Source organism: Trachurus trachurus, assembly GCF_905171665.1.
Source record: "Trachurus trachurus genome assembly, chromosome: 1".
NCBI classification, from domain to species: Eukaryota; Metazoa; Chordata; class Actinopteri; order Carangiformes; family Carangidae; genus Trachurus; species Trachurus trachurus.
Window position 1 is genome coordinate 8,866,667 of NC_139891.1, and position 12,772 is coordinate 8,879,438.

A 12,772-nucleotide genomic window follows, 5' to 3' on the forward strand; every position below is an offset into this window, starting at 1 on the left:
ATACAGGGGTGCATGCAGCCCGTGGGCCAAAACCGGCCAGCCAGAGGGTCCAATCCGGCCCACAGGATGAATTTGTCAACAATTCTGTCTCGTAATGTTATTATCTCATAGCGTGGTGAATGTGCAGGTCACAATTTGTCCACCAGAGCGTTTTGGAGTTGTTGGATTGTGTATTTGATGAGTTTGATGAGTGAAACCAAGAAATTCCATGAGCCTCCGTAGCGTAGCTATAAGCAGCTCGCAGCTCTGCTCCGCCGTTCTAAAAATAGCTTGCACTGCCAATTAAAGGTAACAAACCTACTGCTAAAACTATAGGGATTATGGCAATGGGCCAATTTGCCAAAATGTTGAACTATCCGTTTAAAATTGCTTTACATATAAAACACAGGATTATAAAAACAAGCAAACAATAACAATAACAACAACCTTCTTTGCACTAAAACAAAGGGAAACATTTAGAGTTCTTGTTATTTATAGGTTATTATGCTGATACAGTATTATACTGGCCCAGCCCACTTGAGATCAAATTGCCCTGTATGTGGCCCCTGAACTAAAATGTGTTTGCCACCCCTGCTCTAATACAATGAGCAGCTATTATCCAACATTTCTGAAACTGTGTTAAAAACCTCTACAAAAGACAGATATACAGAATGTGCCACCTTAGCTGCCAGACCAGTGAACCACGTCTGGACATAGGGCATCCACTTCAGGTCATCAGGATCAATATAGACCATCCCGCAGCGACTGACAGTGGCTGGGGACGCCACAGCCAAGTCCTGGACCTGCAAAACACATAGTATGTTACCTGTTTGGATATGCCATGCTCAGCAGACACAAGGTAACGAGGGACACAGGCTCTGACCTCAAACACCATATGTATGGATGAAGTCAGCTTGATTCTCTCGCTGTTGGCCAAACAAAGCATCTTGTTGTCGTCCAGTACGGTGTTCATGTTCTCAATCCACAGGGCGTCAACTGGCCCGTCGCAGATCACCCACTTGTGGATATCTGTGGTGTCGTTGACTGCATCGCGGACACTCAGGGCCATCAGTCCGTCACGCCACTCCAGTGTCAAGGTGTTGACCTGAGGTTGACACAGAGAACAAATGTATGTAGAGAAAGAGAAGCAAATAAGCCGTTGTATCGTTTACTTTCAGCACTGCTACGTACCTCTCCATAGAGCTCTCCCATGGTGACAGATTTAGGGTTGAGGACATAGGTCTTGACAGGCTGATAGAAGGGGTTGTCGGCCACGTGCCCTGTGCGATGGAGGGACTCCAGCGTGTCTGCCAGAATAGTGTAGACAGTGGTCTTCCCTCCACCAGTGGGCCCTACCAACATCACACCATGACGCACTAACATGGTCTCAAAGAGCTGGATCACCTGGTTATAAGTAAAAAAAGAAAAAAAAGAAAAAAGGAGTAAAACAGTACACATAATATTAGGCTGCTAATCGGTAAATGGCATGTTAGAGCACAGTCTAGTGTCGGATCAAACTACATACAGTAATCATGCCATGGTTTGGGTTTTTCGTAGTGTTAAACAGTTTTGGATCAAACAACATGGTTTTTTGCTGTGTAAAAGCATTTTTGGATCGAGCCTCGAACTTTCAAACCTCTTACAAAAATCTGTTGTGGTTCCCTCGGCGTAAGCCGTCAGGAGTGAGACGACAGGTGTCATCAAGTCTGATAGAAAATAGGCTTTCAGCCTACAAACATTCTGAAACATTCCGAGTTATTTCCTCAGACAATGCGAGGCAGAGAGGAGCATAGTCGCCAAAATGCAGTGTGGACTAATAAATAGGCACCGCTAATGACTGAAAAAAATTAAATTCCCCTCTGAGGCAACAGGGGCACAAATGTGCTCTGTCTGACGGACATATGGCCCATACAGTATGTGCATCTTGAACTCCAATCTATACTCTTATTAACAACCTGATATTTTGTATGACCACGCTGTGTGTCGTTATGAGTCATTCTATTTTTATTAAAGTACGGTAATCGGTTACTCGAGTAAGACCAGGTTAGGTTACTCGGTTAGAAAATTACTCGAAATGCTCATGCCTACATAATACAGTGTGCAAGATGTCCACTATTGCACAGTATCAATGGGTTAAAACCTGGATAGCAAGAACAAAAGAAGAAACAAGCCTATGAACGGTGACAGTTATTGTTTAAGAGAGTCATGGATGATGGGATGGATGACAGTTTGAAGCGGTTGGTTTTGTATCTGCTGGCTCTGTAACATTTGCCTGATGGAAGGAGCTCATATTCTGAGTGGAGGATATGTGTGGGGTCAGCAAGAATACTACATGCAAGCTACTTTCATCCATCCATCCATCCATCCATCCATCCGTACAAATGCTACAGCCTTTTTTCTTGCAGCCCATGTATTACATATGCAAAGTGTTTCACAAAAGCAAAATATATTCAAGACTAATTTCAATGAATTGATACATGCACAGTGTTTTGAGTGTGTGGTTGCTATTTAGTTGTTTTCTAAGACTAATTTCAATAAATTCCCTTTTCCCACTTGCAGTGTACCTTCTTGGTCATGCTATCCAGTGGCTGCAGGTTCCGCTTCACCAGAGACTCCAGGATGGTGGAGTGCAGCACGCCATAGTCGTGCTCAGGGATACACACGCCAGGGAACAGGTCTGACAGTATTCCACTATAGTGGGCGTGGAGATGGAGATGGATGGGGACGGGGTGTTACATTACATACAAAGTACAAAAACAATTGTTTTTCACATGTAACAATGGAAACAAAAAGCTGAGCTTATGCTCATTCTTATTTGTGCTGGTAATTATGTCTCATATTTTTCAGCATCTATGCATTTGAAGTCATATTAATTTCCTTACCCAAACAGCACAGCATCATCAGTCAGAAACTTTGGCAGGTTGGAATCCCTCAGCGCTCTGATAAGAACCACATCTTCACTCAGATGAGGGTTTTCTCTCTTTAGAGACCTAAGAAGCAACACATTGTTAAGTTACAAATGATACAACTTTTATGTAAACTAGATTATAAGCACTGTTTCTTCAAACCATGATATTTGTTGGAGTTAACGAGGGTTAACAAATAATTATACATTTTGATAAGCCATGTTTAATGATGGCTATGGGAAAACTTGTAAAGGCCAAGTGGTGACTGTTATTAACCCTATCCTTCTTTTGGTTTCTATTTGTGTACTTTACTCCTCCATATAGTATATATATATATATATATATATATATATATATATATATATACACAAATTTGTGACAACACAGCCAGCTCTTCAAAAAATAGTTGTTGGTTGAAATACATGACAATGAAATTATGACTACATTGGAAAACGTAATAATTGGCAAATTGATGAAATTTGATTTCTTGAGTGACACCTTTGCCACAAATTTTCGGCTAGTATGGTTGTATACTTACAAATGTAAACTCAAAGATTTATGTGAAAACATTTCTGGGGCTTGGTCTGAAAATCACTAACATGTACAGTATGTTATTGAAAAATGGAACAAGTTCGCTCAAGGAGTTGTTCTGATATAAAATCTGACAGAAAAAAAATTGATATCCTAGGCTGCAATGAACTCAGCTTTCAGTGTTTCCCATTAATTAACGAGCCTGTGACGGCCCGCCACAGGCTCGTTTGGGCCCGCCACAGTCTCTCACACACAGAAAAAAAAAACTGCAGCTTGATCCATTGAATCCAAAGGTGAATGGTTCAAAAGTAACGTGGATGAACACACAGTCCAATTTACGTAACCTGTTTGTGGCACCGGACATGAAACTTAGTGAAAAGCAGCATTACAAAACTGTTTTACCATACAGTTCTAGGCTTCAGTTTAAATATGATGATGCTTAAGAAAAAGTAGCAATGCAATAGGTGCTTATGCAGCTTCACTGTTTGGCTCCCAATGAGGATAATAACCAGCCAGCATGAGCCTTTAATTCAACATTGCACAACCTGATCTTCACAACAAGCTGGCTCCACTCAGTTGTAAAAAGCTTGGTTAAAAAAAGCAACAAAAAAAAAACATTAGAGACATTAGGGCAAGAGATAATGAATGTGCGCTTGGTGTGGAACAAGCAGACTCAGGGGAGTAATATCGAGGCAAAGACAGACAATGCATCACAAGCCAATTACAACAGTTCCCTGAGCTTCAGCTAATGACCAACAGGCGAAAGTATGACTTTCACTACATATGGTCAAGAGAATCCATTAAAATCACTTATGCACTCAAGCACACCAGGAACAACTGTGTTTCTACTGTCTCCGAATGTTTCCATCTATTCTTGTTCTTTATCTCGTTTATGTTTCTCTCCTTCATCAGATAGATGCAGCAATAAAAATGAGAGACATTTGAAGTATTTGTGTTTCTGGCTTGTTATTTGACAATTGATCACAATATGTCCAGATATATGTGAGTTCAACACCAAAGATGACCATTGTATTCAGTGGTAATATCTGTTTCTGCAGTGGGCGACCATACTGTACCACAGCTGTGTGAAGAGAATCAAATTCTCCATTTAACATTCATTATCTTACTGTGTACTTTGACACTAAATATATACTAATACCTATCTATGCATGTGTGTTTGTGCATCTGTGAGTGTGTCACAGTCACAATGTTGGAAAGGTGAAAGCTTGTTTGTCTTTCTAAGTGAATCTACATGTGTGTCAGTGTGAGGTTCTGACCCAGCCATGACGAGGACAGACTTGACTGCTCTCATGCCAAAGTCGTAGTGGTCCTGCTGGGACAGCTGCTCGGAACACAGCTTGTACATCTGTGTCATCTTCCTTGCCAGGGTCTTACTGGATTCAAACCCCTCCGAGTACAAAATCACCTGAAGCGAGGGACAAGAAACAGCAGAATGATAAACTATTCTGTCTAGAAAATAACAAAACATAACACAGTGAGTATAACGAGGCACGTCGCGCATACAGTAGAGCATGTTACCTCAGCAATAAGCGCATAGTTTGGCACCATCATGGCTATGGGTCTGAAGAGAGCTTTCAGGTTGTCAGGTAGCTCTGTTCTTCCAGCGTAGCCTGGATTCATGGTGATGAAAGCGGCGCATGTCATCACCAGCTTGATTTCAAGGCCTTCAAATCGAAACCTGGACAGCTGTGTGGGGCACAGGGTTCATTGAGATGCTGTTCAAATCATGTCTTGAATATCTACACAGGCAAGCCAAGTATATGTGTAACAAATAGATGATCTGTGGTGGTTTCAAGCTGATGGTCAAACCTGGCTAGCAATTCAAATGACCTTGTGGCAAAATACATAGTCTTATTAAATGATAGCAAACTACCACATGTGTAACAAAGTGTAAAAAGCTTGGCTGACTTTAGAGATCTGTAAGGCTTATCATTTAATGTTTGGTATACAATGTGGCTCTAAACAATGCAATGTAAAAAAAATAAAAATAAATTAAAGGTGGTGTATGTATATATGTGTTTTTGTGGGAGCACCTTAGCAGCTTTAGCGTTTCGTATGGTTATGAGCTGCTGGGCGATCACAGACAGCACTTCAATGTCGATTCGGTTAAATTCATCAAAACAACACCAAGCTCCTGACTGAGCAAGACCGCTGAAGAAGCGACCCATCATCTGGAACAGAGAAAAGTGATTGGTTAAATATAACTGTAACTGACCATATCAAGTTGGAGAAGATCAGATACACAATCAGGGGGTCTACTAGAACATTTTATAATATTTGGCAGCCTTTCTTAATGTTTGATGAAGATATGGAGGCAGATATTATAGTACTGTAAACCTCTGCTGCTGCCCTCTGTCATTTCTTTCCTTTTTTTTATCGTTTCTTCTTGCTGCTGCTTGCTATGTGAATTCTGTATTTTGAACTCTGTATTTTATACTGCTAATACTGTAAGTCTGGTTTTTATACTGTAAGTCCTGTTTTTGTTTTGTTGGACCTATGTTAAATTGTAAACTGTAAATTGTAAAAACTACCGGTAAATAAAAAGACCTTGATCAAAAAATATATATAACTGTAACTGTAATTCCAATAAGAATCCCAATATTGGAAAAGTAAGTGTTATCGGTTCTGAACGCAGTGTGTATTTAAGCAGCTGCAAGAGGGAGGCAATATCATTGAATTACATTTATATGCACCACATCACTCTCCCATGAGTGACATAAAAAAGTGTAGTTCAAAGGTATTAATAGCTCATTGACTGTGCTATTAAATGTTTTAGTTAAATGGTGCTAAGCAGACAGTGGAGCAGAACAGAACACTTAACACATAAAAACCAGAGATGACTGTGGTGCAAGCCCTGTTAAATCAAAGCCTGGTCCAGTTCTATTACACTCCAGGTGTCCTCCAGCAGTAACTAACTACTGCAGACACAGAGAGAATAGCTTTCCAGCTGTCTTGTCAGAATGTGCTTTCAGGTTTACTGACTCCATCCAGTCTCACTCCGATGCAAGACACAGCACAACACATTTAGCATTAAACTAGAACTCGTAGTGCATCTCAAGGTCGATGGGCCAATCTAAAGTTTTCATTGGGGGCTGTTACTTAAATATACATTGTGTTCATTGGATGAACATTACTGAAAATAAGTAATGCTGTACACAAAGACAATAAATAATCCAATATATAAAAAAAAATCAATGAATCAATGTTGATAAAAGGATCAACTCCTGTGTTATTTTGGTTATAAATCAAATTTAGATTGTGCCTTCTACTAAAATGTTAAGTAAGAATAGAGGAACACATTTTAAGCCATCAAGCAAATATAACAAACATGACACACACATTTGACCTATGTTCCTGAAATGATCAACCAAGTTGATCAACCAAAAAACCTCCTAAATAAAAATACATGGCTGAATTAAGGCAATATTTTAGTGGCACAAAACTAAGCCTCTGTAAAGAGCAATTAGAGCTTTACCTTGTGCAATGCTTTTGCAATAGTGCCATCTAAAGGCCTCACTTAGTAGTTACAGTTAGAGAGAGTCAGCCTTCCAAGGTACATGTAAGAGCAAACACATGCAGTGGCAGAAAGCTAAAACAGCATGCTGGACGTGCAGGTAAGATGTGATAAATCTGTACTGACTGTGCGGAAAATGATGCAATTAAGGAGCAATTATGTGAAGAGACTGCATCATGGCTGACCTTATAATCAAGCCCATCAGAGCAGTTGAAGACCACACACTGTATGGCAAGGGCCTTGGCCAGATCCTTGGTGGTCTCTGTTTTTCCTGTCCCTGCTGGTCCAGCTGGTGCACCTCCCAAGTCCAACTGGAGAGCCCCCATCAGACACAGGTAGCAGCGGTCCTGAATATGATAAGTAGAGAAGATTTTGTGTGTAATTACTTAAACATAAGATAAATCGGAGCTCAGAGAAAATATAAAAGCATTGTACTCTGTGTTTCTGTTTTATACGTGGGTCAATGACCTGATGCAACCCACTGTCAGGTGGTGTAACTAGTATTTTTTCATAAAATCTGACTATATACAAGAAAATAAATCTGGACTGAAATGTGGAATAAATGTAATTCACTTTTGCAATGCAACACTATTTTACAATAATTGTCACACATTATTTTGAAGAAATGCTTTTTGTTTTTAGGACATATCCTGCCCAGTGTTGCTAAAATGCATTAAAATTAAAATCAAATTATAGAAACAAATCTAATTAAATTGAATGTTTCCAGAAGAAAGTATATTTTCATAAGTACAGTTAAATCCACTGTAGGTGGATACAATATTTAATATCTATCATTCTTTTGTGGTTACACCATTTGACATTTTCAGGGGATTCAGTCTTACTTTTGTTAAAAAAAGAGGTTAAAAATGTCATTTCAAATGTCATAAAACCAACATGAATACAATGATGTAAATTTCAACAAATCTGATGCTTTTATAACACTTAATTACTCATTAATTTTCATTAATTTAAAACTTTTTTTTATTATTTGTCACTGACCCACTTGCATTACGTTTATGTACAATCTAAATGACAGAGCACAGTGGTAATGAACATTTGCCATGGTAAATGTTTGTCTAATAAATGTTGATTTGTCTTTCCACTTTTACATCACTTAAGCATTATATTTTGTGTTACCGTGAGTGGTGTGATGACGAGCCGCGGACAGGCTCCCAGGTATTCATAACCATAGATGTAAGTGGACAGAGCCATTGTGGCTATACACGTGTCCATGTCCAAGTCCCAGTAATATCGTAGCTGTCTCTGCCATTCAAAGTCAGTCCTCGTGTCCACCTGAAAAACAAAGCTGAAGTTACTTGACAGTCTCCAGTCAAGTCCTGCACCTATCAGAGCGAGCTAAAGGACAGACAAGATGCTTGATTAGTGTTTGTGTACATTTGCAACACCTGCACTAACACTGCACTACTGTACCTTCTGCCTAACTAGATCAGTGACAATGTCTCTGGCATGGACGTCGATGGTGATGAGGGCAGTGATGATGTTACGGTGTAAAGTAGGAAGTTGTCCTCGCACCAATGCTGCCAAGGCATTCAGCCTCTGAAAAAAACACGCACATACACAAAATCACACAGACATACTGAGATAGATTTTTAAAGTGAAAGCTGAATGAAAAACCTGGGCTCAAAGTGAAGATTCCCTTTTAACCAGATGATGAAGACAACAACCAGAGAATTAAGGGCAAAAAACAGTTAATAAGGAAACAAAGTAAATAAATTATTGAGGATTACATCAATGTTTGTGAATTCAAATTTTTGCAGGGCAGCAAAGTGGTCATGGTCTCCCTCCAAGCAGGCATCCATATCTCTGCACCACATCAACTGTGAGATGGTCAGCACCACCTGGTGGACAGACACACAAGCTGATGCTAAGTACCTTTTTTTGAATAAGACTACCTATATGTGTAATTTACTGGAAATTAGATCAAATGTCTTGACAATTATCAATGTAAAGGTAATAGACAGATATAAAACACATTATCACACAAGCCTGTTTCTCAACAAGCTTAAAAAGCATGTGTGTGTGCACCTGTGATGGATGTCCAGCCACTACCCATTCCTCCCTCGACTTCGTCTCGTAGTCTGCGATGGCAGCTTTGCTGAGGCGTCTGAGTGAGGAGAACATCGCCTCCTCCACCTTGCAAAGCCAATCCTCCACGTTTCCTTGTGCCTTCAAGCCCTTAGTTAAACCCACCTACACACAAAGGACAAGATCAGTTATAGTTAAGGACTTGATTACACCTTGTCTTTTTTGCAGAATGTGTCTCCTTTAAGGTGTTACTGAGATGCTGTACTCAATTAAATGGGATGACTGACTAAATGATGACCCAAAAACAATATAAGTTCTAGGCAGATAAAAATATGAAAGAGGGAAATATACACAACATGTTTCCCATATGTAAATTCATCAGCTGTCTCTGGTACTAAGCAGCAATGTTAGCATGCTAATAGCATGTCACAGATTATCTTAAGACACCTATGAACTATTTTAATTTGTGGAAAGGGGGCATAATATATCTCCTTTAAGGCTTCACTATAAAACCTTTATTTGCTCTTTGTGATAGAGGGACTGCAAGCCTGATATCCATTACCTGAGTCATCAGAACATCATGAAAAATGTGTCATCTTTGTTGTAGCATTGAAGATGCCAAATACATATGCAGTAATATAATGCTGAGCTCCTGTGTGATCTTCAGATACTGTAGTTACTAAAAACCTAAACCCAGAGCACAAACGGCTAGCAGCCACTGGGTCAAGACTCATCAATGCTCCAGCGGCAGGCCAAACTTAGCCTAACCATTTCTGTCATAATTTATTCTTTAATTTCTTTATTAATGCCATTCTGGATTTGGCATGTCCATTTTCCTTTAATAACAACTTGTTTTAGCTTTTTTTTTTTCTTAATTCTACCACTCTAGGGTTATTAGGTAGAAGGAATGTGACATTATCTGACGATGACGATTAAGTTTTTCCAGTGTGAAAAAAAGGCATTGGGTGCATGTTTTGCTCCCCACTCACTCTCTTATTCTCAGCACGGAATCAAACAAGAGAACACACACGAGTAAAAACACAGTCAGAGATCATGATGATTAACAGTGTTAAAGTTACTCGAACGTTACCTTCTCTCCCTCGGGGGAAACCATAAACAGGATGTCTTTGCTGTATATGGTCTCTTGTTCTCCACCGTCCAGCGCCTTTCCTGATTCACCAGAATCCTGTTTAGGCAGCAAAGCAAAGTCTAACCGGGTAATGGCATCGAAACACTTCCTAAGGTGAGGCTGCACAGCCTGGGGGTTGCGTGTCTGGGCCAAGATCTTAAGTAGCTCATCGTTGGATAAGAAGTAGAACCTGCATTGGCCAGATAAAGGATGGATATCAGAGTAGTCAATACAAATAAAGCAGCAAAAGTATGATTAGGAAAAAAAAGATAAAAAGATAAAGTAAGTTCAAAATGTGCTTTTCTAATATGTAACAAACAAATCATGTTGTGTACCTGGGGAAAATGACTCTCTTGGATTCAAGGTAGTCTTCCAGGCACTTCTGTATTTTTTCAAGAAGAACATTGTTGTGCTGAAAAGTCTCCAGCAGATCTGTGTAAGATAAAACAACAAGGTTTTGCCTATGTCTGTCTCCACTTACACACCTCTCTTTGTCTGTGTATTTTCATGCTGTAAGAGCACCTACCAGGTTGTACGGCAGCTTTTAGAGCATTGGGCATCTTGTTGACCTTTGCCATGATTTTCTTCCAGGACTTGTCCACCTCAAGAAACATCTTAGACTCAGCAGGCAGCTGCCTCTTGATGTCCGGAGCTACGAAAATACCTTCTAGGTAAAGCCAGTTCCTTTGGCAGGTAAGCCACTCATCCTGTAAAGAGAGGGAGAGAGGGGGAAAACAAAGATTGAGAATTAAGGAAGTGGGGGAAACTAATAATATGAATACATTTCAATCTTCCAAATGGCATGACATGGTAAATTCTTCTTTACATGAATTGAAATATGGGACACAAATAAATATCAACACATCTTAATTACTTCTACAGCCAGTAGGGAGAGCTACTGCATTACATTTGTGGCCAAATCCAAAGTCCAATAGTGCATTTTACTGTCCCTGAGGCAGACAATCCTGTATTATCACAGTCACTTGTAGCCAAATAGAAGCTCTTTCATTCAAATGAAAATAGTATGGTATCTATTCTAAGCCTTTACCAGTGTTTGGTTAAAGATGCTCAGCTGTTTAAGCAGTTTGTCCACCCTGAACTTGATGGGCCCTACGTAGCGAGAAGATGCCACCATCCCTACATTTATAAGGCTGTCATCCAGGAGTACCTGCACAGCAAACAGACACCGGAACACACAAATCGTTACAATTAGATGGTTAAACCTACTATGAGTGTGTTACAGAAGCCTATGTGAGAATGTGTGCCTCATGTTCCTACCTGGATGTCATCTGTGCCTCCCAAGATGAACACTTCCTTTGAGTCACCATGAGACAGAACAGTAAAGTCTGTGGTCTTCCACGTTTCCTCCACCTACAATGTTCATTGAGGGGGCAGATGTTCAATTGCATTGACTCACCGTGATCCGTTATGACACAAGAGAAAAACCTGGACTCTCGGCATCAGTCATCAAGCCTGGCGTCTGGATAGTAATGTGCACTGTTTTCATATGAACTTTCAAGAAATCCTTGAATACAACTTTATGTATGTGAGTGGGCTCCAAACACCAGTCTGTTATGTCTGTTACCATTATTATGATTTTGATCTTGTCAAGAGATGTTCACAAATTATTTATGTGTATGCATACTGACAATAAAGAATTTTTGAACTCTTGAATCTTAATATAATAACTTCATTTGTATAGAACCTTTCATATAAACAATGCAGCTCAAAGTGCTTTACAATGAAAACTAAAAACAATAAAAATAGGATAAATAAAATGCCATAAAATAATAAAATGGAATAAAATAAAATAAGATGAAAAAAGTAAGACCCACTTAGTGAGTGAAATGAGAATGATCGAGAAATGTATAAAATCTAAAATAACACTGGAATTGTGACCTCAGGTTTAATCCATGGAGTTAATTTTCCCCAGATAATTGAACCATAATTAATGTGAATATTCAACTTGAATATACAATATTCAAGTTTGAAAGGAGAGTGAAAAAAATGCTTTGGTGGACATCTGTGCACAGACACAGACAGTTGTATAAAACTCTTACAAGTTCCAAATATGAACTTTCACCCTGACTTTCTCCTAAACTTATTGGTCAATGCCAAACCAACCAGCCAAAGAGCACAGACCAATCAGAGGGGCTGGTGATTACCTTACCTAAAGGGTGTAATACTGCAGTTTCAATATGTGTAATGACATGTATTCCACTGTGACCCCCCCCCCCCCCCCCCCCCCCCCCCCCCCCCCTCTGCCTCCCATTTCCTGTCTCTCTCTCAACTCTCCTGTCCGAGAAAAAGCCCCCAAAAATATACTTTGGAGAAAAAAAACAAAAAACAAGTTCCCGTCTGTCCAAAAAATGTGAAGAGCCAAGTAGATTTACTCAGGGAACTACCCTGACTCAATGTGAGCAGCAGATTCATATTTACATGCCTTGAATAAGAGTACCATCAATCTTCTTGTCCAATTCTTGGCATGAAAGCAAATAATACTTCTCCAAATGACAAACTGTTGTTTTACAAAACAAAACATTCATTCATCTATTTTTGGCAGATTGTTTGTTGTGCCACATATTTGGCCATGCTTAGAATAAAAAGCAAAGAAAAAAAAACATAAAAGCTTAGCTTAGCTTTCTC

The 12,772-nt window shown here is 39.5% G+C and overlaps 1 protein-coding gene across 1 annotated transcript in view; it reads right to left on the reverse strand.

Moving 5' to 3' along the window:
- dnah6 (dynein, axonemal, heavy chain 6) overlaps positions 1-12,772 on the reverse strand; it is a gene marked incomplete at both ends in the record, with an annotated part of 64,523 nt that overhangs the window by 43,688 nt on the left and 8,063 nt on the right. Inside the window, 18 exons of the mRNA XM_083982107.1 lie at positions 660-782; positions 863-1,084; positions 1,171-1,383; positions 2,544-2,670; positions 2,862-2,969; positions 4,694-4,842; positions 4,956-5,123; positions 5,471-5,608; positions 7,137-7,298; positions 8,089-8,244; positions 8,383-8,508; positions 8,700-8,810; positions 8,998-9,162; positions 10,088-10,316; positions 10,462-10,558; positions 10,653-10,833; positions 11,175-11,294; positions 11,405-11,497. Coding sequence (XP_083838233.1) covers positions 660-782; positions 863-1,084; positions 1,171-1,383; positions 2,544-2,670; positions 2,862-2,969; positions 4,694-4,842; positions 4,956-5,123; positions 5,471-5,608; positions 7,137-7,298; positions 8,089-8,244; positions 8,383-8,508; positions 8,700-8,810; positions 8,998-9,162; positions 10,088-10,316; positions 10,462-10,558; positions 10,653-10,833; positions 11,175-11,294; positions 11,405-11,497 — 2,688 coding nt within the window. The remainder of the gene's footprint in view (positions 1-659; positions 783-862; positions 1,085-1,170; positions 1,384-2,543; positions 2,671-2,861; positions 2,970-4,693; positions 4,843-4,955; positions 5,124-5,470; positions 5,609-7,136; positions 7,299-8,088; positions 8,245-8,382; positions 8,509-8,699; positions 8,811-8,997; positions 9,163-10,087; positions 10,317-10,461; positions 10,559-10,652; positions 10,834-11,174; positions 11,295-11,404; positions 11,498-12,772) is intronic.